The 24015-nt window shown below is 40.0% G+C and overlaps 1 protein-coding gene and 1 long non-coding RNA gene across 14 annotated transcripts in view; one reads left to right on the forward strand and one right to left on the reverse strand.

Annotated features, from left to right (window-relative positions):
* The window catches only part of LOC127508732 (uncharacterized), a 488047-nt gene that overhangs the window by 438594 nt on the left and 25438 nt on the right, over window positions 1–24015 (reverse strand). The gene's annotated exons all lie outside the window — the stretch shown is intronic.
* Window positions 1–24015, forward strand: part of LOC127500999 (uncharacterized) — a 385015-nt gene that overhangs the window by 357411 nt on the left and 3589 nt on the right. The window contains exons 9-13 of the mRNA XM_051872723.1: window positions 18026–18337; window positions 18436–18750; window positions 18828–19130; window positions 21478–21783; window positions 21860–22135. Coding sequence (XP_051728683.1) covers window positions 18026–18337; window positions 18436–18750; window positions 18828–19130; window positions 21478–21783; window positions 21860–22135 — 1512 coding nt within the window. The remainder of the gene's footprint in view (window positions 1–18025; window positions 18338–18435; window positions 18751–18827; window positions 19131–21477; window positions 21784–21859; window positions 22136–24015) is intronic.

Raw genomic sequence — 24015 nt, forward strand, 5'->3', positions numbered from 1 at the left:
CCTGAAAACGGACACTGAGGTTGCTTTGTTTCTGCTCTATATGTGAGTATTGGTTTTTGATGCTGTTGTTGTTGTTGTTGTTGGTTCATCCATACTTGTGTGAGCTGTCTGGTGCATTGCGCGTTCATTATTTTAGGGCCGAATCAATGAAGGGAGGGGTGTGTTTGTTCAGGTGTCGATTTCAAATATCAACAGTGCTTCTCAGAAATCACTTCTGCACCTTTACCACTAGTGGAAATGGTCTGTGATGGCGATACATTTGTGGGTCAGTGACATTTATAGGCAGTTTCTTCACCTAATTTTTCTCCTTAAATAGGCGCTGCGCATCCACCTGATTAAAAACAAGGTTCACAGGTGAGTTGTAGTTTCAACTGGCAGAATATAATAGAAGGTTCAAAGTTAAAACCTGTTTTTTTCACACAAAGCTATTTTTGGCTTCATAAAACTTGCAGTATGAAGCATGAAGCATGTGGACAAATGTTATGGTACTTTATTTAACCCTGATTTCACTGGTCTACAATTTTTAGAAGAAGTCTGCTTCAGAGATGTGCTATTTGTTATGTATTTTGATTAGCTGAATTCAAATTGGACAATTAAAACAACTGGCTACTGTTTCCAAGATATTTTCAGGTGAGATGATGGCGTCGTTGTTGTTGGCATGCCGTCTCTCTGGTGCTCTGCTTGTTTTTATTTATGTCGTGTTGCTTTTAATTCACCACTGCTCCACCCAGCAGGTCTATGATCGTGCACAACTTTTAGATAGTCAAGGTTTTATTGAACATCTGCATAATGATCTTAGAGGGCCCTGTTACTGTGCCCTTCCTTGTTTGGTGGACATTCCAGTGTTTCTCCTCCACCCCTCCTGCACTATTTACTTGAGGAACTGCCACAGTCGTCAGAGATGTGGAAAGCATGGAGGAATAGCCCTTAAACTAAAGTCTCATCTGGCAATGCAGCTGTCATCATATGCTTGTCTGCTTTCTTTCTCCACTACCCTGATCGGAGACTGCTTCATCTACTGGTGGTCCCTGGAAGAACCATATCACTGGATTCAACTGGTTACTCCAGACTACATCTGCTATTCCGATGCTGGGATCTCGCCACGGCTTCGCTGCGGAGGTGTAAATCCAGGTAATCTCCGCCAGTTTTGTTGCAATTCACGGCAGACATATGATACAGTGCAGGCCAGGATGGCGCTGATCAACGCTTGCTCACTGGTAAATAAGACTTGATCTACCATCCTCTTAAACCTTCCAAGGATTTCACTGAGGAATTTGCAGCTCTTCTAAGTGATAAAACATGATCGACTGATAGTTCTTGGGGGCTTAAATATTCATATCTGTTGTGGATCTGACTCTCTGGCTAAACTTTTTAAACCTGGTTGAATCATTTGATCTCATACAGTGGGTGAAGGGCCTTACTCACATTCAGGGTCATAGGTATATGTTAGACCCGGGTTTGTCACATCATCTGCCCCTTACTGTTATGACTATCTCTGATCTTAACTTCTCTGATCATAAGCCTCTTCTTTTTCTCTGTCTCTTTGCATGTTCAGCATATAAAACCACATGGGGCCGCCAGATGGTCTTGCATGTTTAACTCCAATACTATCAATAATTTTTCCCAGTTGTATAGAGAAAGCTGCTCTTTTGATCTGTTAGAGAACCCCCTTGACTCATTTAGACATGGATGATCATCTTGCTCTTTTTAATTCCACCTGTCTTTGCATTTTAGACTCTGTTGCCCCATTAAAACCTAAATCAATTAAAGTTAAAACAATGCCCTGGTTAAATGACTACACCCTTTCTCTGACAGAAATGCAGACAAGCAGAATGCAAATGGAAAATGCTCAAACTTCAAGTTAACTATGAAGCCCTGCAGGTTGCACTGTCTAATTTCCAAAAAGCAGCAACGATTGCTAAGATGAAATATTACTCAGACATTAAAAATCAAAATTGCCATAAGTATAAGGCTTTTTTTCTATTATTGACTCTGTTCTTAATCCACATGGAAAAGGTCACACAGTATCATCTTCCTTAACATGGGAAAATTTTAGGAAAATAAATTCAATTTGTAAATTGTGTCACAAGTCTGTTCTGTTTAGTTTCATGATCATGGACTTATAGTTTGTTTTCATTCTCATCATGTCCCTTTGTTCTGTTTTCCCACTCCTCATTTGTATTCATGCGTGTCAGCTGTGTTTCATTAATCATCCTCGTTTGCATCCTCGTTGGTCCCTCACACTTATCTCTGTCTGATCACCGTTGTGCTAAGTTGTTTGCAATATCTGTCTACCTGCCTTTTTGGATTGCTATTAAACTTTGTCATATTGATCTATTTTCATCTGCCCTCGTCTGTTTCCCTGCAATCAATGTGACAGATGATCGGACCGGCCCAAATGGACGATAGGGCTAAATTTATCGTCATGGCTCAGGAGACCCCCGAATTATTTTGTTTTATAAAGAATTTTTGTTTTATGGCGAGCAGCTGCCCACTGGACGACGAGACCCTAAAGACCTGTTCTGGATTGGGGCAGCGTTCCACCACCATATCAACCTCGCAGACACCATTGGACTGGACTGGAAGGAAACTGTCATTTGGTGTCTGGAGAGCGTCGTGTCCCGATCTGGAACACAGCCAGACCCAGAGCCCGAATCAATACCTTCGACCGCGGAGTACTCGTGTGTGCCCCTCGCAGATGGAGAGCTACCACCTGCCACGACACATCAGCCAGAGCCCGAGGAGAAGAGGACAGAGCTGACCCTCACCCCAGAAGTGGAGCTTCATCGCAAGTCTGACCGGGGGTGTGAGCCAGCGACATCAGCGGACAAATGAGTCTTGACGACAGAGAATGAGGACTGGCTGATCAACTTCAATGAAGAACTATCAACTCCTACCCAGTACTTTCATCATCATCACTGTTTTTGAAAAGTACTATTGACTGTATGGATTGTGTCATACTCACCGTCATTCCATCAAGATCCTTACCACCTCCATCACTGGTAGCTCAGCCAGTCCTCCAGCCCAGCCGCTGCCAGATGTCAACAGCCCTGTGCCATCTCCGTGGATGCACTGCATTGACGTCGAGCCGCAGGTCGTGTTACCATCAGCAGCGTCAGTGCGAGAGGATCCTGGGGCTCCGCCTCCGGCCTCGGATCTCTTCGCTTTATCTCTGCCTGTTGACCTGTTGGCTCCGTCTTGGCTCCTCCCACCTTCGGCTCCAACGGAGACCCTCGGACATGCAGCTCCACCGGGTTCCCTCGTCCTGCCGGCTCCCCCTTGGTCAGTCGTCACACCACTTCTGCCACGGACTTGCGGGCCGTCTGCTGCACTCCGTCACTCCACCCCTATAGCTGCAGCGAGTTCCTCCTTCCCTTCGCTGTCGCCTCTGTCCTCCGTCACACCGGCTCCACCTCAGCCCTCGGGTACTGTGGCTCCGCCTTCGGCGATCTTCGCCACGGCATCACCTTGGTCTCTTGTGCCAGCAATGTCGCTCGATTACATCGGCTCTCCGTCTGCGCCTATGGATCCTTCGTCCTCATCTCCCGCAGTCGTCCCCCAGCTGTCGTCAGTCACTACACCCCCTTGGCTGCTCCCTCTCTCAACTCTGCCATGAGCTGTTGGCAATGGGGAGCTCTGGGTCTGTGCCAGTGGACTATATCCACCGTCACCGCCAGGAGATTGTTGTCCTCCCATCACTATCCCTTCACCACCTCTTCATCCTCCTCTAAAACCACCTCCCTTGTCCGCTCCATCACGGTGCAAGGTCGCACCTTTCTGGAGGGTGGCGATATGTCACAAGTCTGTTCTGTTTAGTTTCTTTATCATGGACTTTTAGTTTGTTTTCATTCTCATCATGTTTTCCTTTGTTCTATTTTCCCGCTCCTCATTTGAATTCATATGTGTCAGCTGTGTTTCAATAATCATCCTTGTTTGTACTTCCTATATAAGTTGGTCCCTCACACTCATTCTCTGTCCGATCACCGTTATGCTAAGTTGTTATTCTTCAGCTGCGAATCTCCCATGGGAGGTTCTGCAGGGATCTATACTTGCATTAAACCTTTTCTCTCTGTATATGCTCCCTCTGGGCTCTATTTTTAGGAAGCACAGTGTGTTTTTTTTTATTGCTAAGCTGATGACACCCAGAATTATCTGCCCCTTAAACACTCAGATAACAACAGGCTTGTATGGATAATGTAAAAATCTGGATGTCATCAACATTTCTGAAACTCAATTAAAAGAAAACCAAAATTGTATTCTCTGGTTCCCCTAGTGGCATTCCCATTTAAATTCTAATGACTCATAACTGTTTACTACACTATTTACAATTTGTACAAAAATATATGTCATGAGCGCACCAATGTGGTCAAGAATGCAAACATAATGTTTCATGTATTTGAGTGTATTTGAATTTAAGCTGCAGGTTTGTTGAAGTGCGTAGTGGTTAAAATAATGGTCACCAGATACTCAAATCTGTTTTACCTGTGCACTGTCCAGTGCAGAACTGCCTCACATACTTAGTCATATCCACTAGGTGGCGCTCTTTCAGTGTGATTAATGTAATATTCAGTCAGTGCTGATGGTGGGAGGGGCCAGTAAAGCTGCTCATTACTGATAAAGAGCTGAATAAAGAGGAAGTAACTAAAGCAGACAGATGTAGAGATTCACACAGAGAACATTCAGCATAAAGAAGACTGAACTCAACTCACAATGAAGATCCTCCTCATCTTCTTCACTTTCTACCTGATCTCAGGTCAGAGCTTTTCTCTTTCATCACTGCAGTAATGATGCTGTTTTCTGTTCATGAGGTTTCTGATCACAGTATCAATCTGATTGACAGGTGCAGTGAGATGCTTTAGTGTCACTGGATATTCTGGAGGAAGCCTTCTTGTTAGTTCATGGAAAACTTGGCATAGAGACAAAGCTAAATACATGAGAAAGCTACAGAGTACAACAATAATACATTATAGAAAACATGATCAATGGATTAATGAAGGAAGATTCACTTTAATTTGCAATTTTTATGGAAACCTCATGATCTACATTAGAGATGTGATCACACAAGATGCTGGAACTTACCGGATTGGGGTTGATGGCGAATGGTACATCGATATGACTTTGAAAGTGAAAGAAGGCCAGTCATTTTAAGATCAAAGTTTGTGTAGAAAAAGTAATGATCATATCAAAACCTAATATATACATACTGTACACACATACATACATACATACCTATGTGTGTGTGTGATCATTTTTTATGTGAATTACAGATTCATGTTGTAATGCGTCAAAGAAAGTGATGTTGAAAAGTGGAGAAGCTGCCCATTTCACCTGTGAATATTCACAGAATCATATTAAAGATCCCAAGATCATATTCAAAGAAGGAAACGAGTCCATTAAGACCATTTACAGCACATGGAAGAAGAAAGAAAGATTCAGTATTTCGGATGATGACAAACATAACTTCTTCAGTGTGAGAATTTCTGCTGTGACACCAGATGATGGAGGAGTTTATTTATGTGGAGTTTGGATCAGAGGACACTCATTCAGTTACTTCATTATTAATATTGTTCATTTGCACATTATGGGTGAGTACAGAAAATAAACCATTTTTCAATGATTCTTTTTTTTCATATTTGTATGTAGTTCTCCCAGTTCACAAATAAAACCTTGAATCTTGACAGATTTGTGTTGTGGAGTGTCAAAGACAGTGATAGCAAAGAGTGGAAAAGCTGCTGCTTTCACCTGTGAATATTCATGGAATCAAAGGAATGCTAGTAAGAGTATATTCAAAACAGGAAATGACATCAGTGAAGAGGTGATCTCCCCTACTGACACATGGGATCAGAAGGAAAGATTGAGCATTTATGATAACAGACAGAACAATATCTTCAGTGTGAGAATTACTGCTGTGAGACCAGATGATGGAGGAGTTTATTTATGTGGAGTTTTGGTCAGAGGACAATCGTACAGATACTCCATCATTAATGAAATTAATTTGCATATTATTAGTAAGTAAAACAAACTCATTTAAATCTGGTTTTAAAGTTTCTACCATCTCTGTTTGTGGAGAATTCAATTAGTTGTGATATTTGTGATTGACAGCTAAAGTGGGCATGTTTAGAGCGACCGGACACTCAGGAGGTCGTATGATGATCAAGTTTGAACATCCTCAATACAAAACCAAGACAAAATACATCTGTAAAGAATCAGATGGATGTTCAGAGAGGAAGAATCCAGGAGTTCAGGATGAATGGATGGAGAATGGAGATGTTTCTTTATATGACGACACCAGAGCAGGAGGCTTGATGGTGTTTTTTAGAGAGCTGAAAGCTGCAGATGCAGGAACATACAGGTGTGGAGTGAATGTGTCTCACTATACTGAGAGCTTCACTGAACTTCAGCTGAACATCACAGACGGTGAGGAACACGATATACTTTATATTGAATGTTTGAATTATCTGATCTGATTTTTATGTAATGTCTCTTGGCTTACAGATGCAATGTTTGTGACACAATCTGCTCATCTTGGTGAAGAAGTCAACATCATCTGTCAGATCCCAGAGGAACATAAAGTTCATTTCTGCAAAGAGGTTGATAATCACATCTGCCAGATAATGAGGATATCTAAAGTAACACAAATGAGTCCTTCATCTGAGAGAAATATGAGAGTTTTTACAGTGAGCATCAGTAATGTGAGCGTGAGAGATGCTGGAGTTTACTGGTGTGGAGCAGAAACCAGAGACACACATTTGACTTTCATTTCCCTGACCACCAAAATTCAGCTCAACCTCTTCAGTGAGTGAATTCAGATGATTTCATTGTAGTAAATACAGTATATACAGAATCATGTGTGTTAAATGTCTGTGTTTGTTGGTTTGCAGTGGCTCCAGTAGTGAGACGTGAAGGAGAATCTGCTGAGATCATCCGCCCTTATGATTCAATCTATAAATCAAAGTCAAAGTCTCTCTGTAAGGGGAAGTGCTCCACTAGAGATAGAAATACTCTCAATGAAGAGAAAGAGACCAAGACTGACAGATTGACTCTGAATGATGACGTCACTGCAAGTGTCTTCACTGGGACCATCACTGGACTGACAGCAGAGGATGCTGGGAAATACTGGTGTGCAGTGACATTAGAGAGAGACGTGAATTATCTTTACACTCATCTGATCGTCATCATGAACGAGGGTGAGGAAGGTTTATTATCTGAATATGTGAAACTATGGCTGTGACACATGAGAGTCAACAGAGGCAGATGAAGTAAAACACAGGTGATGTGTAATTATGCAGTAGAGAGATTAACATACTGTAGCATTTAGCTACTAGTAGAAACCAGACGGGTTCATAGTCGTTCTGAGACTTTATTAAAAAAAATGCAAGGTTACTACTTACTAGTTTGGCCGCAACCCATGCTATATATAAGAGTAAAAAAATATAGCTCACTGCTCTCACTCTTGAACTAACTCTGAACATTCTCTTCCAACTCTGAACTCCTGCTATATATTCCCTAACTCTCTAGCCCCATGACATAGCAGAAGCCCCGCCCCTTAAATTGAACATGGGACTAAGAGCTAGAACCAATTCTTATTAAATTAACACTTTTGAACCTCCTCACATTAACCAGTGTCCTTCAACATTTGTAATGACATTACACTGCCCCCCAAAGTCTTTGAGGTGCCCAGGCCAGCACCTCTACCTCCTTGACTGCATATCAGACTGAAAGTCCGAGCTTGCAAGGGTATGGCTGATTGAGACAAGGGACACAGGGGAAAGTCCAAAAGTGGCTGAATGGGGGGTGTTTAGGGAAAGGGACTCATGAACAACTGATGTGTGTGGCATGGGGTCAATGTCCATGTTGTTTTGTGAGGCAAGGGGGTTGGGCTTCCTCTTTTGAAAAGAGATGGTCAGATTACCCCTGTATGGGACCAGCCTGTTTCTGTGCAGGGCTACCTTCCTGCCTCTAGGTGGCATCTGCACCCTATATACTTCCTCTCCCACCCTCTCTAGAACCAGGCAGGGGCCCACCCAGTGGCGGCTAAGTTTTGGAGAGCGTCCTCATTTCATTTTGGGCTGTACACTCAAACTGAATTACCAGCCTGGAAGTTCCTTCTCTTGCTCCCAGCATCATAGTTCCTCTTCTGTTTCATACCTGCCTTTTCCAATAGATCCCTAGCAAACACATGGGCTCTTTCCATTTGATCCTGCAACTGCCTTGCATACTTCAAAGCTCATGTCCCAACATAAGCAAAGCAGGGGTGCACAGAGTCCTGTACCGCATATCTGTAGGCCATGAGAATGAAAGGTGTGTCCCAGTCTTGCTGATGGTCAGCAGTAAGAATGGCTAGCTGCTGTGCCAAGGTCCTGTTAAAACTTTCAAAAAGGCCATTACCTTGGGAATGCAGGGGTATTGTGCATGTTTTCTCCATGCCAAGCCATTGACACAGGGCTGCAAAGCAGCTTGGATTCAAAATTCCTCCCCTGATCACTATAAATGACTTCTGCCATACCACGTAGTCCATAGCAGTGAGCACAAAACGGTTACTTATGTCTGTGAAGGGGAAGAGTCCCATGATGTCTACAGCTGTTCTTTCCATTGGTGTTCCTACAGCCTTCTGAAGATTGGCATGGCACTGATCAAGAGGGCCCTTATAGGCTGCACAGGCATCACATCTGTGACAGAAATCCCCCAGGTCCCTTTTGTGCTGGCCCAAGTAGAACCCTTGGTGAAGGTGGCAGAGTGTTTTGGAAATAGCCGGTCCCCATACTCCTATGACAAGCTGTTAACACTGTTTTTGTTTGCACAAAGCACTATATTTTGCCGTCTATCCTCCCTGGTGGCGGGCTCCTTCCATGTCTGCTGGAGCACTCTATCATTGTTGAATTAAGACCACGGTCCCTTTGTGAATAACGAGCACCCCACAATATCCCCCCAATCGGGTCTCCGCTGTGCCTCCAGCCAACACGGCATAGGCCTCATATCCTCATGCTGCTCCTTCTGCAACTTCCACTCTGGTGTGTCAACCACCCTCAGTGCCCCACATGAAGGCTGTGCTGGCTCATTCTCCTGACACAGTTCTCTCTCCTCTGCCTCTCTTTTCATAGTGACAGCAGCCCTCAGCAGCACAAGGGTGACATGAAAAAGCATTGGCGTTGGTATGGTTAGATCCAGGTCTATGAGCTAGAGTGAAGTTGTATGTCTGGAGTTCTTTGGGCAGCTTGACCTTCAGGCTCCTTGAAGGACATCAACCATTGGAGTGCAGCATGGTCTGTCCTTATTGTGAAGGGTAGTATTTGAAGTGCCTCAAGGCCATTATTACTCAAGGCCATTATTGTGACACAGTAGCACCTCTCGCACTTGTTAAAGACCCTGCTAAAGTATGCCACCACCCTCTCTCCATCTAGCCCTTCCTGCGATAACACCGGCCCCATACCAACAATGCTTGAGTCCATGTCTAAAACAAAAGGCAGTGCGGTGTCAGGTGGAACAAGAACTGAAGCCTCAATCAATGCTTGCCGAAGGGTATTGAATGCTTTCTGGTACTTGTCAGTCCAGATAAAGGCATGGTCTTTCTGTTGGAGGCAAAGGATTAGCACCCGTATGCAAGAAGTAACCCAGATAGCAACATTGTGTCGGCCCAGATCCGGCCCACATCTGGCACATGTGGCATGATGATCTGGCCCACATGCTGCAATGAATTACGGTCCTTGTGTGGGCCGTTTCTGTTTGCCAGATCTGGGCCACAAGCAGGCCATAGCAATGCCACATGTCAGCCAAGAGCAAAGAAATAAACCTAAACTGAACCTTATCTCAGCCACAAAATCTGTGTATATTAACTATGGAGTCATCTCAGACTTAATAAGCCTGTTAACAAGCAGAATCACTGAAGGAAAGAAGAGAACAGAAAAAGAGACAAGCAGAAACACAAGAACTACAACTGACTTCAGCCACAGCCTTAGATGAAATCAACTGAAGATGAAAGACATTAAATCTCTCAAGATCTCAACAGAGGATGATTAAACAACTCCACAAACAGCATTACCAGCTTCACTTATTACTAACCAGATTGACTTTATTTATGAAGTAAATTTATGAAGTAAATAAAGTCAAATTTAGTAAATTGCTGGCATTGGCTGTAAATGCTGTTTTCCATGAACTAGGTGGTTACAGGCTTGCTAAAGAAAACATAATACATTTTTACACATATGCTTAAAGGCCTTAAAGCACTTGAATCCCGGTAATTGCTGCTTGCAGCTGTTTTATAATGTTTTTAAATGTTTTTATAATGTTGCATAAAATGTATTTATAACGTAAATTTTAAAACAGATATTTATGTTACATAGAAAAGTGCTAAAAATGAATATCATAAAGCTTAATATTTGTGTAGATATTATGTTATTCATGTGTTTCTTTTGAATTCTCTTTAATGCCTTTTATTTTCTCTTTAATGTGTTTTATTTTCAGATTCCTCCATGATCATCATTATTTGTGTGTGTGTGATTCTGCTGCTGATTGGTGGATTCACTCTGACTGTGTGTAAATTAAGACAAAAGAGACGAGGTTTGATCATTTATTATCTGTTGAAACAAATTAATAATTAGTTATTGTAGTGTCTCTGAGCTGCTTGAATCTTCTGACTGTCAGCAGCAGTAAAATCTCACTGACTCAATGAGTTTCTGTCTCAGATGCTGCTGTTCGTCTCCAGTTTGATCTAGTTTGTCTTTCTCTTACTGATCGATTCATTTTGTTTTGGGTTATTAGGAAGAACCTCAACATCAGACAAGAGAAAGAGAGAGGAAAATACAATGGTGAGCATCAGTGTGTGTGTGTGTACATAAATATACTGTCCCTATATTATTTTCTCTTTTCAAATTCTCTCTATTTTCTCCATGTTCAGTCATTATATGCAGACAGCAGACATGATTCTCTCACAGATCCTGGATCAGCTCCTGATGAATTACCCACAATCCCCTCTGATGAGCTCCTGTACACGTCTGTCAGTTTCCAGAAGCATGAAGAGTCTCTCAGTGACGCTACAGTCTCCTTCAGTAAGGACCAGATTCACTCTGATTACGCCACGGTCAGTCACCGCATGAGACTCAACTAACTCACTTATAACAGATCACAGATCAGCACACTTTGTACCAGTATTGCTTATGTTTATAGTTAGTTAATAAAAATCTACTTATAATCCATAGTTTAGTGTTAAACAGATGTTTTATTGATCAGGGTCGTTCAGTCTGTTGAATCATGAGACACTTTATAGTTTCCGCTGCTGATCATGTTTCTTCTTCACATGTTTAAAATAGCAGATGTGTCAGAGTTTTACTGGTGTGTGTACAGAGTTTGTCTCAGTTCATCTCAGTTTATGTGAGGGTGTGATAAAAACAGGAAATACAGACCTTAAGTGACACAAAATGCACTATAAAGTTTCCACTCCAGATGCAAAGATGTGTATATTTAAAGTGCAGCTCTTGGCACAGAAAACCTCTTTAATAGCAGATCAATAGCAGCAGCTCAAGTTAAAAAAGTTTCTCATCGTTGATTATTGATTATTGATCTTTGACCTACTTTAGTTTTATATATACAAAAGATACTACAGAGAGATTATGAGGAAGATAATTTTTAACCCCTTTTTGAGCATACATGTGAAAATGCACTATCCAAACTTCAACTGTTGTAATTCAAGAATGCTTTGGAATATAGACCTAAGTTTGGTCTTGTTTTAATGTGGCAGATTGTTGCTGAAGTGAAAACACTTTTATTATGAAAATTATGAAAAAGTTAAAGAAGTTTAACAAGTTTGTTTCCCATATAATCTTTAAGGTATTAGGTTAACTTATTTGGTTAACTGTCCACTGATGAGGAGCTCAATAAAGCAGCTTCAACTCGAGCTCTGATATACCCCCACAGTGAATAAATATAAGATATGATTACATAAGGCAAGGAACCTGAGATGAAGGTGTAGTTTGGGGAGGTGGAGGGATGCTGGAACAGCTGAGACTGAAGAGAGCTAAGCAGCTGCTTATATATTCTGGCTGTTGATTGGAAGATTAGATGGGAACTTCACTTAAATTTACTGCAAATCAAATATACTGTACCATTTTTTTTATTTTATATAAAATATATATTTTACAAAATACTTTTTCCTATAAAATTGATATTGAAGTTGATATCACAAAAATTAAAGTTCCCATGAGATTTTGTGTAGGCGCTGTACCAAAAATGTGTGTCATCCACATTCCATTGAAATTGTTTTGATGCATTCTCTTGTAACAAATTAATACATTTCTGTCAAAATATCACTTCTATCACAAAATAACTATGCCAATATATGGAAACTTGAGATTAAGACCTTTCCGACAATATGTGTTTTGTCAAGATTAGAAAAGTTTTGACTATAAATTAGTTAAAATAAATTTGCCCAAAGAAAGATGGTCCAAAGACAATGCCCACTAGGGGGAGGAGCCCACTAAAAGGGTTTAAAGTACTGTTTCCATGGCAACGCAATGTCCAATTTTAAAACAGTTTTCACAGGATGAATTCTGATTTTTTTAAACTTTCGAATGACACCTAATTTATGATGGTTAACTAAAATATGTGATACAAAAAAAGGCAATAAATAAAACAGTGCCAAGCGCCCGCTAGCAGGACATTGACAGTTATTTTAGCACATTGAAAACTGCTTTATGTATTAACTAATTACAGTTTTGCTTTATGTAATAATTGAAATGTTTTTCAATTATTGTTCTGTCCCAGCAATGATTGAAACAATGGTAATGAACCAATATTAATTGCATTGAATCAACATCACTTTTGCACCCACAATTAATGTTGAAAAAATGTTGAAATGTTAACATTGACGCATTGATTTAACATTGTTTCAATGATTTTTTTGCCATCTGGGGTTGTTTTTCAGTATATTTTACTGTAGAATTTATGTTATGTTTTTTTTTTTTTTTTTTAATAAAAATTTAAAAAAATGTATTCGTTGTCCAAAGATGTTACAATCAGTGATATTATTTTTTTACACTATATTTAATTTTAAAAATTGTCACTGCATTAAATTAATACAGGATTTACATACTGGTGAAAGTGTTTCCAGATCCCACAGAAACATTTGTGTAATGATCTGATTGAAAGGTTTATAATCTGCAATGGGGAAAATTTGAGTCTGAAATCTGAATATTCATTTAATGCATTTTACTTTGTAACACATTCAGAAATGATTAATATATATATATATATATATATAATTTTTTTTTTTTTTGTAAACAGGCTGTTTTTTTCCGTCAAAGCCACAGAAAACTGGTGAAGGTTCAGGGTCTCAGTTCAGTTTAATTAAACAGACTTACTCAGGAAACCCACAGTGAGACACATGAGACTGAACAGAGAGAGACAGAAGATCAACATCCATTGTGAGCAGAAGACAATAAAGACTAAGAGCTGATCGTTCACCAATTCACCTCCAACATTTACTGATTTATGATCAGCAAATTATTGTGACTTGACTATTTTACTTTCATAAGAAATAATCAATGGCAGAAACTACACAAATGTACATTTTAAACACAAATGTATTACAATTAAAGGACTTTATGCCAGTACCTCTCCTCCAGGTTTTACTGTAAATTTGATTTTCTATTATTTCTGTTATCTCTCTGGTTAAATTCGACATAGTGTATCTTTGACAAAAACAATTGTCATAAAAAATAACAGCAAAAAAAAAATCAAAAGTGTGCAATTTAAGAAAATGCTCTTTAACCAGTATTTTTAGTAGGTAAAAGAGTTTTGTTATAAGTGTGTTTGCAGGGTTGCAGTGTGTTAAAGATCAACCAGCAAGTGCTTGCGGTTTTCTTTTGCTCTTGTAGGTCAAACCAAGATTCACTTCAGCCACCTACGAGTGTGATGAGAACAGGAAATGATTTTTTTTTTTTTCAGTAACCATGGGCATATATTTTTCGCTCTATAAAAAGATGCTTCAAATTTGTGTAATTTATGAAAAATGATTTTAGCCAGGCCAGTTAAAGTGGTTTGGTTTAGCTTTTACATCACAGGGAAGCACATGCTCAAAACTATTTTTGCTAATAAGTTCTACCAATTGCTGTTATAAATAAGGGTGAATTACAAAAACTGCACTTGCATAGCAGTGGGATCTTTGTAGTACATTGGCGTTTAATTCAACTTTATTCTGTGATTTCCCCAATCGAAGATGTGGTGAGATAATGAACCATATTGTATCTGTGTTTGACCCTGTATATCTCATCCACGGTGGCACATTGAACCTTCAGTTCTTATTTGGATTGTAAATATTGAAATACTTGACATGTGAGAGCCAATGAGGTTTAAGCACAGTTTCGACTCCTCCCCTTTTCCTTATATGGCGCTGAATGCTGCATGCTTGTTTGAATGAAAACCAAGTTCGCTGGTGAATTGTCATGTGAACAGGCAGATCATAGAGAGGAAGATTTTCTGTAAGTAATTAATTACTTTTGGATCTGTTCCTCACACAGACATGTCTTCAGAAGACTTGCAATTATGGACGATTTTATGCTACATTATTGATCTCAACAGCAGTGATGTAACTAACGGTCGCACTGAGGCTCGTGAATCACTAAAATATCTTAACAAACTCAACATCTGACTAAGATAAATTATAAAGATGTTTAATTATACAGATTATTATATTAAACACTGACCTCTAAAATGTGCTGAGATATCAAAATGACTTATTTCAAACAACATATCAAACTAGATTTTACATTTTCAGAAGGAAATGTGAATATAACCTGCTCAAGCAAAACTCCCCCACAATGCAATGGGGTGGTTGCCATTTCTTAATGGTAAAATTGGGTAAACGTAATCAGTTTATCCCAAATGTAGCTTTATTAAGCATCTAGAGCCTCTAGAGCAGTGGTTGGCAATAGGCGGCCCGCGGGCCAAAACTGGCCTGCCAGCAATAATATCTGGACCGCACCCGCAGCCATGTTATTTTGATAGCGGCTGGTTCTCAAATGGATCTTTGTCTCGTGGTGCCGTCTAATATTGTCACCGTGTCTATACCAGATGCGCCTTTTTTCGCGTCGCGTTGCGCCACAACGGCTAAAAGCTGCCTACACTGAACACGACAAACCGACCGTTGCAAAGCACTTGGACAACGTGAAAAACAGAACGGGGAATCCGTTTACTGTCGGGAATCTGTTGTGTCGCGTGACTCGTGTCGCACCGCGCCGCATCCAGTGTATAGTCAATATCCCTGATTATAATGGATTCTATTATCTTTTGACACGTCCGGTGTAGACACGGTGTTATATTCTTTGAAAACAGCGACAACATCGTTGCAGATAAGACACACCGGCTTTGCATTCACAAAACTAGGTAAGAACACATAGTTGTCTTTCCATTCTTCTTTGTATGCCCTATTTTCACTGTCAACTTTCCTCTTTAGACTCTTTGATTGTGCCATTTTCTCTCACCAGCTAGCTTAAATGTTAACATCACTCTGGAGGGGCTACAACGGCAGCAGACAAACAGCTAGTGGTGACAGCAGTGGCAATCCACCTGTCACTAAAGTGGCCATGCCCTTAATTATGCATAACTTTAAGGCTTAATATAATTTAAACGGATGAGTTAAAAAAAAAAATTCACCCCCCACAGAGTTGTCATGAAGGACAAAATTAGCTATTTAGACCAAAACCACAATTTGTAAACATGTTTCTTTCTGCTGTAAAGTTGGCCATTTTAACATTGGGCTCAATGTGATTCTGCTTTCTTTTAGAGCCTGTCCCTAGCGGCTAGTCGATGAATTGCAGTTTAAGTCACTTCCAAATTGGCTTCAAGAGACACGGAGGGAGGTTGCCGCTTGGACTAAACATTACATTTCTTGGCTTTATTAAAATTACTTTTATGTAGGCCTACAGTATTTGCATTGTATGGTAGCTGACAGAACATAAATGAACTTTCTTGTGTTCTGTTATGATGAACTGTAAATGGCACAGATTTACAGCTCCTGTATGTTCAAAAAGAAAGTCAATCTGGAGGAATGAAACTTTGACCTTATATTTGATAATTAGAGCCATTGTTCATGCAGATGTTTTTATGAGATGAAGGGAAGGAAGCAGATCATCTCAAGTTCAACTGTCATAATGATGCTGATGTTTCTCTAACTGCTGTCAGTGGTTCTGAATCCACATCAAACTATGATATTATATAATGTGTTTTTTAATGCATAAAGTATCCAAACAATCAGATCTGGTCTGTTTCTATCTAAAAACGTATTGTTGTTTCTTTCAAATGATAAAGATGTCAAAAACCCAAAGTATCAAATGCATTTATTTGTATTTCCAGGAGTGTCTTGTACAGGCTTACTGTAGATGTACATTATACTGTCGCCCTCTAGTGGAAGATTTAAATAATGCTGATCAATTATCTTCAGTGTCATTAGTCCTTATATAGAGAAGATGAAACATGTATGATCTCTCAGTATCAGACACTGTATCCTCCACTAGGTGGCGCTCTTTCAGTGTGATTAATGTAATATTCAGTCAGTGCTGATGGTGGGAGGGGCCAGTAAAGCTGCTCATTACTGATAAAGAGCTGAATAAAGAGGAAGTAACTAAAGCAGACAGATGTAGAGACAGAGAGATTCACACAGAGAACATTCAGCATAAAGAAGACTGAACTCAACTCACAATGAAGATCCTCCTCATCTTCTTCACTTTCTACCTGATCTCAGGTCAGAGCTTTTCTCTTTCATCACTGCAGTAATGATGCTGTTTTCTGTTCATGAGGTTTCTGATCACAGTATCAATCTGATTGACAGGTGCAGTGAGATGCTTTAGTGTCACTGGATATTCTGGAGCAAGTCTTCTTGTTGATTCACAGAAGACTTGGCACAGTAACTCTGCTAAATATATGACCAAATTAACTGAGTGGAGAGCAATAATAAATGATATAAAACATGATAAATGGATAAATGAAGGAAGATTCACACTTTTTCGTAACAGTGATAGAAACCTCATGATCTACATTAGAGATTTAAATCAACAAGATGCTGGAAGATACCGGATTTGGAATCATGGCCAATATACCATTGATATGACTTTGAATGTGGAGGAAGGTCAGTCATTTTAAGATTGAAGATTTAATGTAGTAAAACCACTGATCATTTCAAAGGTTTTATATATGCAAGATTAATGTCTTTATTTTGTGAATGACAGATTCATGTTGTAAAGTTTCAAAGAGAGTGACGGTGCATAATGGAGAAACTGCCACCTTCAGCTGTGAATATTCACAGAATAATATTAATGATCCCAAGATCATATTCAAAGAAGGAAAAGACTCTATTGAGACGATTTACAGCACATGGCATAGGAAAGAAAGATTCAGTGTTTCTGATGACAGATATAATAAACTCATGACTGTGAGAATTACTGCTGTGAGACCAGATGATGGAGGAGTTTATTTATGTGGAGTTTGGATCTACAGACACTCGTACAGATACTCCATTATTAATACTGTTCATCTACATATTAGTAGTAAGTAGAAAAAACTCTCAGTCCTATCTGGTATAAAATTTTCTACATTCTATGTTTGCTGCAAAACTGATTAGATGTGATATTTGTGATTGACAGATAAAGTGGGCGTGTCTAGAGTGAGCGGATACTCAGGAGGTCGTATGATGATTAAGTGTGAACATCCTCAATACAAAACCAAGCCAAAATACATCTGTAAAGAATCAGATGGATGTTCAGAGAGGAAGAATCCAGGAGTTCAGGATGAATGGATGGAGAATGGAGATGTTTCTTTATATGACGACACCAGAGCAGGAGTCTTGATGGTGTTTTTTAGAGAGCTGAAAGCTGCAGATGCAGGAACATACAGGTGTGGAGTGAATGTGTCTCACTATACTGAGAGCTTCACTGAACTTCAGCTGAGCGTCACAGATGGTGAGGAACATGAAATACTTTTTCTTGCATGTATGAGGAATCTGATCTGATTTTTATGTCATTTTCATCCTGGTTTAAAGATGCAAAATACCCAAATGGTGTGACTAAATCTGCTCGTCTTGGTGAAGCAGTCAACATCATCTGTCAGATCCCAGAGGAACATAAAGTTCACTTCTGCAAAGAGCATGATAATCACATCTGCCAGACAATGAGTATATCTAAAGTAACACAAATGAGTCCTTCATCAGAGAGAAATGAAGAGAGAGTTTTTACAGTGAGCATCAGTAATGTGAGCGTGAGAGATGCTGGAGTTTACTGGTGTGGAGCAGAAACCAGAGACACACATTTGACTTTCATCTCCCTGACCACCAAAATTCAGCTCAACATCATCAGTGAGTGAATTCAGATGATTTAGAAACAATTTAGCTATATAGTGAGATGAATGTTGAGTTAATAAGGTGTATTATAAATTAATATATCTGATTAACAGCTAAAGTGGGCGTGTCTAGAGTGAGCGGATACTCAGGAGGTCGTATGATGATCAAGTGTGAACATCCTCAATACAAAACCAAGACAAAATACATCTGTAAAGAACCAGATGGATGTTCAGAGAGGAAGAATCCAGGAGTTCAGGATGAATGGATGGAGAATGGAGATGTTTCTTTATATGACGACACCAGAGCAGGAGTCTTGATGGTGTTTTTTAGAGAGCTGAAAGCTGCAGATGCAGGAACATACAGGTGTGGAGTGAATGTGTCTCACTATACTGAGAGCTTCACTGAACTTCAGCTGAACGTCACAGATGGTGAGGAACCAGAAATACATTATCTTGCATGTATAAAATATATTCTGATTTTTATGCAAACTTGTCTTGGATTACAGATGTAACTTTTGTGACTGAATCTGCTCATCTTGGTGGAGAAGTCAACATCAGCTGTCAGATCCCAGAGGAACATAAAGTTCATTTCTGCAAAGAGGATGATAATCACATCTGTCAAAACATCAGCACATCTACAGTGACAGAAATGAATGGTTCATCTGAGAGAAATGAAGAGAGAGTTTTTACAGTGAGCATCAGTAATGTGAGCGTGAGAGATGCTGGAGTTTACTGGTGTGGAGCAGAAACCAGAGACACACATTTGACCTTCATCTCCCTGACCACCAAAATTCAGCTCAACCTCATCAGTGAGTGAATTCAGATGATTTCATTGTAGTAAATTATCACGGTGATCCATGATGCTACCATTTGGTAAATGGCATAGAGTTGAAGCAAATCAGGTTTAGATAAACTAAACTCAAAGTATATAACTATATACACCATGGCAGATGAAAAAAAGCCAGTTTGTCTTATTATCTACATTCATAATCTGTGTCGCTAGATATTATGTGCTTTGTCTATATCAAATGTGGGGTATTGTGTTTTCCTTGGATTTTTGCAACAAAAAAAATTGTTTGATTATACATGAAATTATATATATATATATATATTTTTTTTTTTTTTTGGTTAATTTTATTTAGTTGAGTTAGTGTGGAATCAACTGCATTTAGGTGATTGAATCGATACGTACAAACAGAATATTGGTTTGATTTTTATGTGAAGGAATAGCGTTTGCCACAAAATAAAAAGGATGTGACGTTTACATGCACTCTTGAGATCCTCTCTTTTCCGTTCAACAACACAAGAATTAAATGCTTATACAATGTTTAGGATAAATCCGAAAGAGCCATTCTGTACTGTAATGTAAATATGCCACTGGTGTCGCTAATAACAAGGGTTTCTGAATTCTACATATACCTCCTTTAAGATGCATTTTCGGTGAACCGATCTGAAATGTTCAGCAGGACATACAGTATTAACATTTTCACATGGTAATAACATGCGTTTCACCACTTTAGTGGAGATTTCATTGAGACCCTCACTATCACCTCAGTCTGAACATCCATTTCAGAATTTATGTAATTTTTATGTCACTCTTTATCAGTGGTTTTCAATCCAGTTCCTGGGGACCCGCTCTTCATATTTTATTTGTCTCCCTAATTTAACACACCTGATTTAGATCATCAGCTTGTTAGGAAAGAGCACCATGAGGTGAAATTACTGTGGCAGATACGAGAAACATACAAAATGTGCAGAGCAGTGGGTCCCCAGATCAATCACAATTCTGTGTCACTTAGTATGCTACATTGAGCACTAAGGCTTGCAGTGTGAACAGAGCCATAGAGTTTCAACAGCAAATGTGATGTGGTCAGATGTGTTTTTGTGTCCCTGTGATTTCAGTGATCTGATCACAAAAGTTTTACAGCATGTTTCTACTTGCATTTAGTGTTGAACACCACTATTCGGATTCATCTTAATACCAGATGGGTACGGCCCAGCAAACAGGGAATGTTCTCATAACTTTGGCTAACGTTCTGCCAAGGTTCTCTCAAAGTTATGAACAAACATTCTTCCAGTAACATTAATAGAGCATTTGATTAACGTTATCTGTTCTTCGATAATGTTCTCAAAAGGTTAGCACAAAAAGATTATTTATACATTGTTTGTAGACGGTTTTTTAAATGTCCTCATAATGTTGGGAGAAAACGTTCTTAGAACAACATTCTTCAGTTGTCCTTTAAATATTAAGGATCACTACATGCAAAATATTGTTTCACAAACAGCACTCAGTGTTCATATGTGTCCACACTACAGAGTGTTAAAATAACACTGAAGCAGTGCTGGAGTTTATTAGATAATTAAGTGACCATTAGTGATGACACACTGAAGGAAAGAGGAACAAGCATTTGTGTTTTCTGTAGTTGTGCTCTTGACTCTTGGTTGTATTATTATTTTTGCTCTGGCTGTTTTAACAGTGTGTTCAGACACTTTTACTGCACCAGAGGAAGTGAAAGAGACAGAGCAGCAGCAGGTGATGTTGACTGTTAGTTAATGTCATTTTGAAGTGTTTTGAATTACTGATCACATTTGAAGTCTAAACACTGGTCATAAATGTGTTTTGTTAATTCATTTGAATATTTTGCTACTGACCATGTGATACTACCGTGGCAATCAAAAACTATGAAAAATTATGAAACCATATTGTGAGCATCAAGTTAGTTTTCATCTAAGGCTGTGACTGGAAGTCAGTTGTAGTTTCTGTTCTTGTTGTTTCTCTTTCCTTCAATGATTCTGCTTATTAACAACATGTGTTCAGATGTTTGAAAGAATGTTTCAGGAACATCATACTAACCTTTAAATAATGTTCTATTAACATTAAGGAAACTGGACATTTTTATGTTCTTGGAATATTACAAATCAACATTCTTATTAGTTGGTAGTAAAAATTAAATTGAAAGAATGTTTCAGGAACATTAAGAAAACTGGACATTTTAATGTTTCAATAACGAAAAATGAACATTTGGAAAATGTTCTTAGAACAAAAAATTGTTAGCTGGGGGGTGAGACAGATGTTCAAAAACTACTGTTTGGCAATGGAATATACTGTACATATTTGTGTTAAATGTCCATGCTTGTGTGTTTGTTTGTTTGCAGTGGCTCCAGTAGTGAGACGTGAAGGAGAATCTGTTGAGATCATCTGCCCTTATGATTCAATCTATAAATCAAAGTCAAAGTCTCTCTGTAAGGGGAAGTGCTCCACTAGAGATAGAAATACTCTCAATGAAGAGAAAGAGACCAAGACTGACAGATTGACTCTGAATGATAGCGTCACTGCAAGTGTCTTAACTGGGACCATCACTGGACTGACAGCAGAGGATGCTGGGAAATACTGGTGTGCAGTGACATTAGAGAGAGACGTGAATTATCTTTACACTCATCTGATCGTCATCATGAACAAGGGTGAGGAAGGTTTATCATCTGAATATGTGAAACTATGGCTGTGAATTGATGTTCTTATATTTCTAATCATTTCCAGAGCTGAACTTGACTAAGTATGAAGGAGACGACATGTCAATCCAGTGCAAACATCATGATGAACATCAGAAACTTTTCTGCAAAGCACATGAACCCTCCATGTGTGTGAAGGATGGAGTTTCATTGGAGACGATCAGAGATGATCGATTCTCTTTCAATGATGAAGCTTCTACTGGAGTCTTTACTGTAAACATCACTGATCTGAGAGAAGAGGATTCTGGGATATACTGGTGTGGATCTCACATCATCACTAAAGTTAATCTAGAAGTCAAGAAGAGTAAGTATTGCCTTTGTCAACGTATAATGTTATGCTACTGATTATAATTTACTTTTTAAACTAACATCACAACATAGAAGTCTTGGAAAAAGCAACGTTCTGGATTCAATACAAGTTAATTATAATTAATTATAAGAGCCAGAGAGGTGCCAGGAGCAGGAGTAGCCAGGTGGTGACCCAGAGGACAGCCAGGATGACAGCCGATGGTGAAGTCGACAGGGAGAGGAGCCATGGTGGAGACTTGGTTGACGACTCGAAGGGGACTACTGATGGAGTTGGAAGAGGAGACCAGGATGCAGACAGAGAGCTAATGGGGCTGAATGACACCGATGGCTTTGGAGACCAAGAGGGAGCCGCCGCAACAAGCGTAGTTGGAGGCAGAGGACTGAGGCGGAGCCAGTGTGACTGAGGACCAAAGAGGGAAGGCTGGAGGGAAGGCAGAGCCTGGTGGAGCCGAAGGGATGGAGGGATGGAGGGATGAAGCGTAGCTGAAAGTCCATAAGTCTGTGGTGCAGTCAGGGTGACATCTGACTAAGGTGGAGCCAGAGGGACAAGGAAGCCCATTGGAGCTGTGAGGGCAATAGTCTCTGGTGGAGCTGAGGGAAGGAGAAGCCAAGGCGCAGCCAACAGGCCAAGGAGGAGTGATGTGCACAGAAGCTGGAGGCAGAGCCATGGGATCCTCTTGACTGGGTGGAGCTGGAGATCGAAAGACCAGAGGCATATCCACACAACAGAAAGGCGTTAGAGGACAAGTCGGGGGCTAAAGGAAACCAGCAGAGGCGGGGCTGACAGACTGGCTGAATCAAGAAGAGAAGGCTGGAGAGAGAGGCTGGGTGGGATCAGTGATGATGAAACAGACTTTTTTCAGAATGTCTAAACAGGCTTTATGCTGCCAGTAGCAACAATGAACTTGAGTTGGGCAGGACCAGAGACGATGAATATACACTAGTGCAGGAAGGGACAAGCAGAAGAGAAGGTACATGGGTGGGCAGGGTGGGAAGCACTACTTCTGTTTCCCATTCAATCAGTTGCTGCTAGCTCACACACCTGGTCAGACTCACTGTGGGGCTCGGGCTCTGGGGCAATGATAGGCTCTGTCCCCCTTTCAGGCTCTGGCTCGTTCATCGTGGCTCCCCGTCTGAGGTGGGCTCTGACTTATTCTCCATGCACGGCGTCGGGGTGGCTGACTGGGCAGGGTTTGGGCAGACAGGGTTGCGACAAGTATGGTTGCTTCGGAGTGGACTTCCTCTTCTACAATTAGTGGTGAACCAGCCATACACAGTGTGTACTCAATGTATTCAGATAATGAGCAGTTGTCATTCCCCACCAGCATTATTTGAAGCAGGTCATTGTTAAGCCCGCTCCAAAAGGGCATCTTTAAAGTGTACTTGTGCCAACAAACCTGATGGCGCAGTTCCAGGAATTTGTCCACAGAATCCTCCAGTGCCCATCCTCCTTGGCATAAGGACCAGAGCTGATCCTCTGCATAATCCATACTTTTTCAGTCCTGTACTCTGTGATGAATTATCCACAAGGATAATGTAAAGAGATGAGTAAAATCAAATTACAGCATAGTTTTATCAAATGACACAAAAACAGGTTATCCAACATGAGCAATGAAACAGAGTGCGAAGCACATACAATACCAGACAATGATCTGAAGGAACTGAAGAGCTTATAAACAAGATAATGAACAGAATACAAACAGGTGTGATCTAATTAATGAATAACCAGTAGTGGCGGGAAACTAGAACAAAGGAAACAGATAAATGAAGAGAAACAAACTAAAAGTCCATGAAAATGAAAATGACACTAAACACACACACACAAAATGTGACAAATGAGATACAATTATTTTAGCGTGAAAAAAAATCACTAAC

This window comes from Ctenopharyngodon idella, chromosome 1, assembly GCF_019924925.1.
Source record: "Ctenopharyngodon idella isolate HZGC_01 chromosome 1, HZGC01, whole genome shotgun sequence".
NCBI lineage: Eukaryota > Metazoa > Chordata > Actinopteri > Cypriniformes > Xenocyprididae > Ctenopharyngodon > Ctenopharyngodon idella.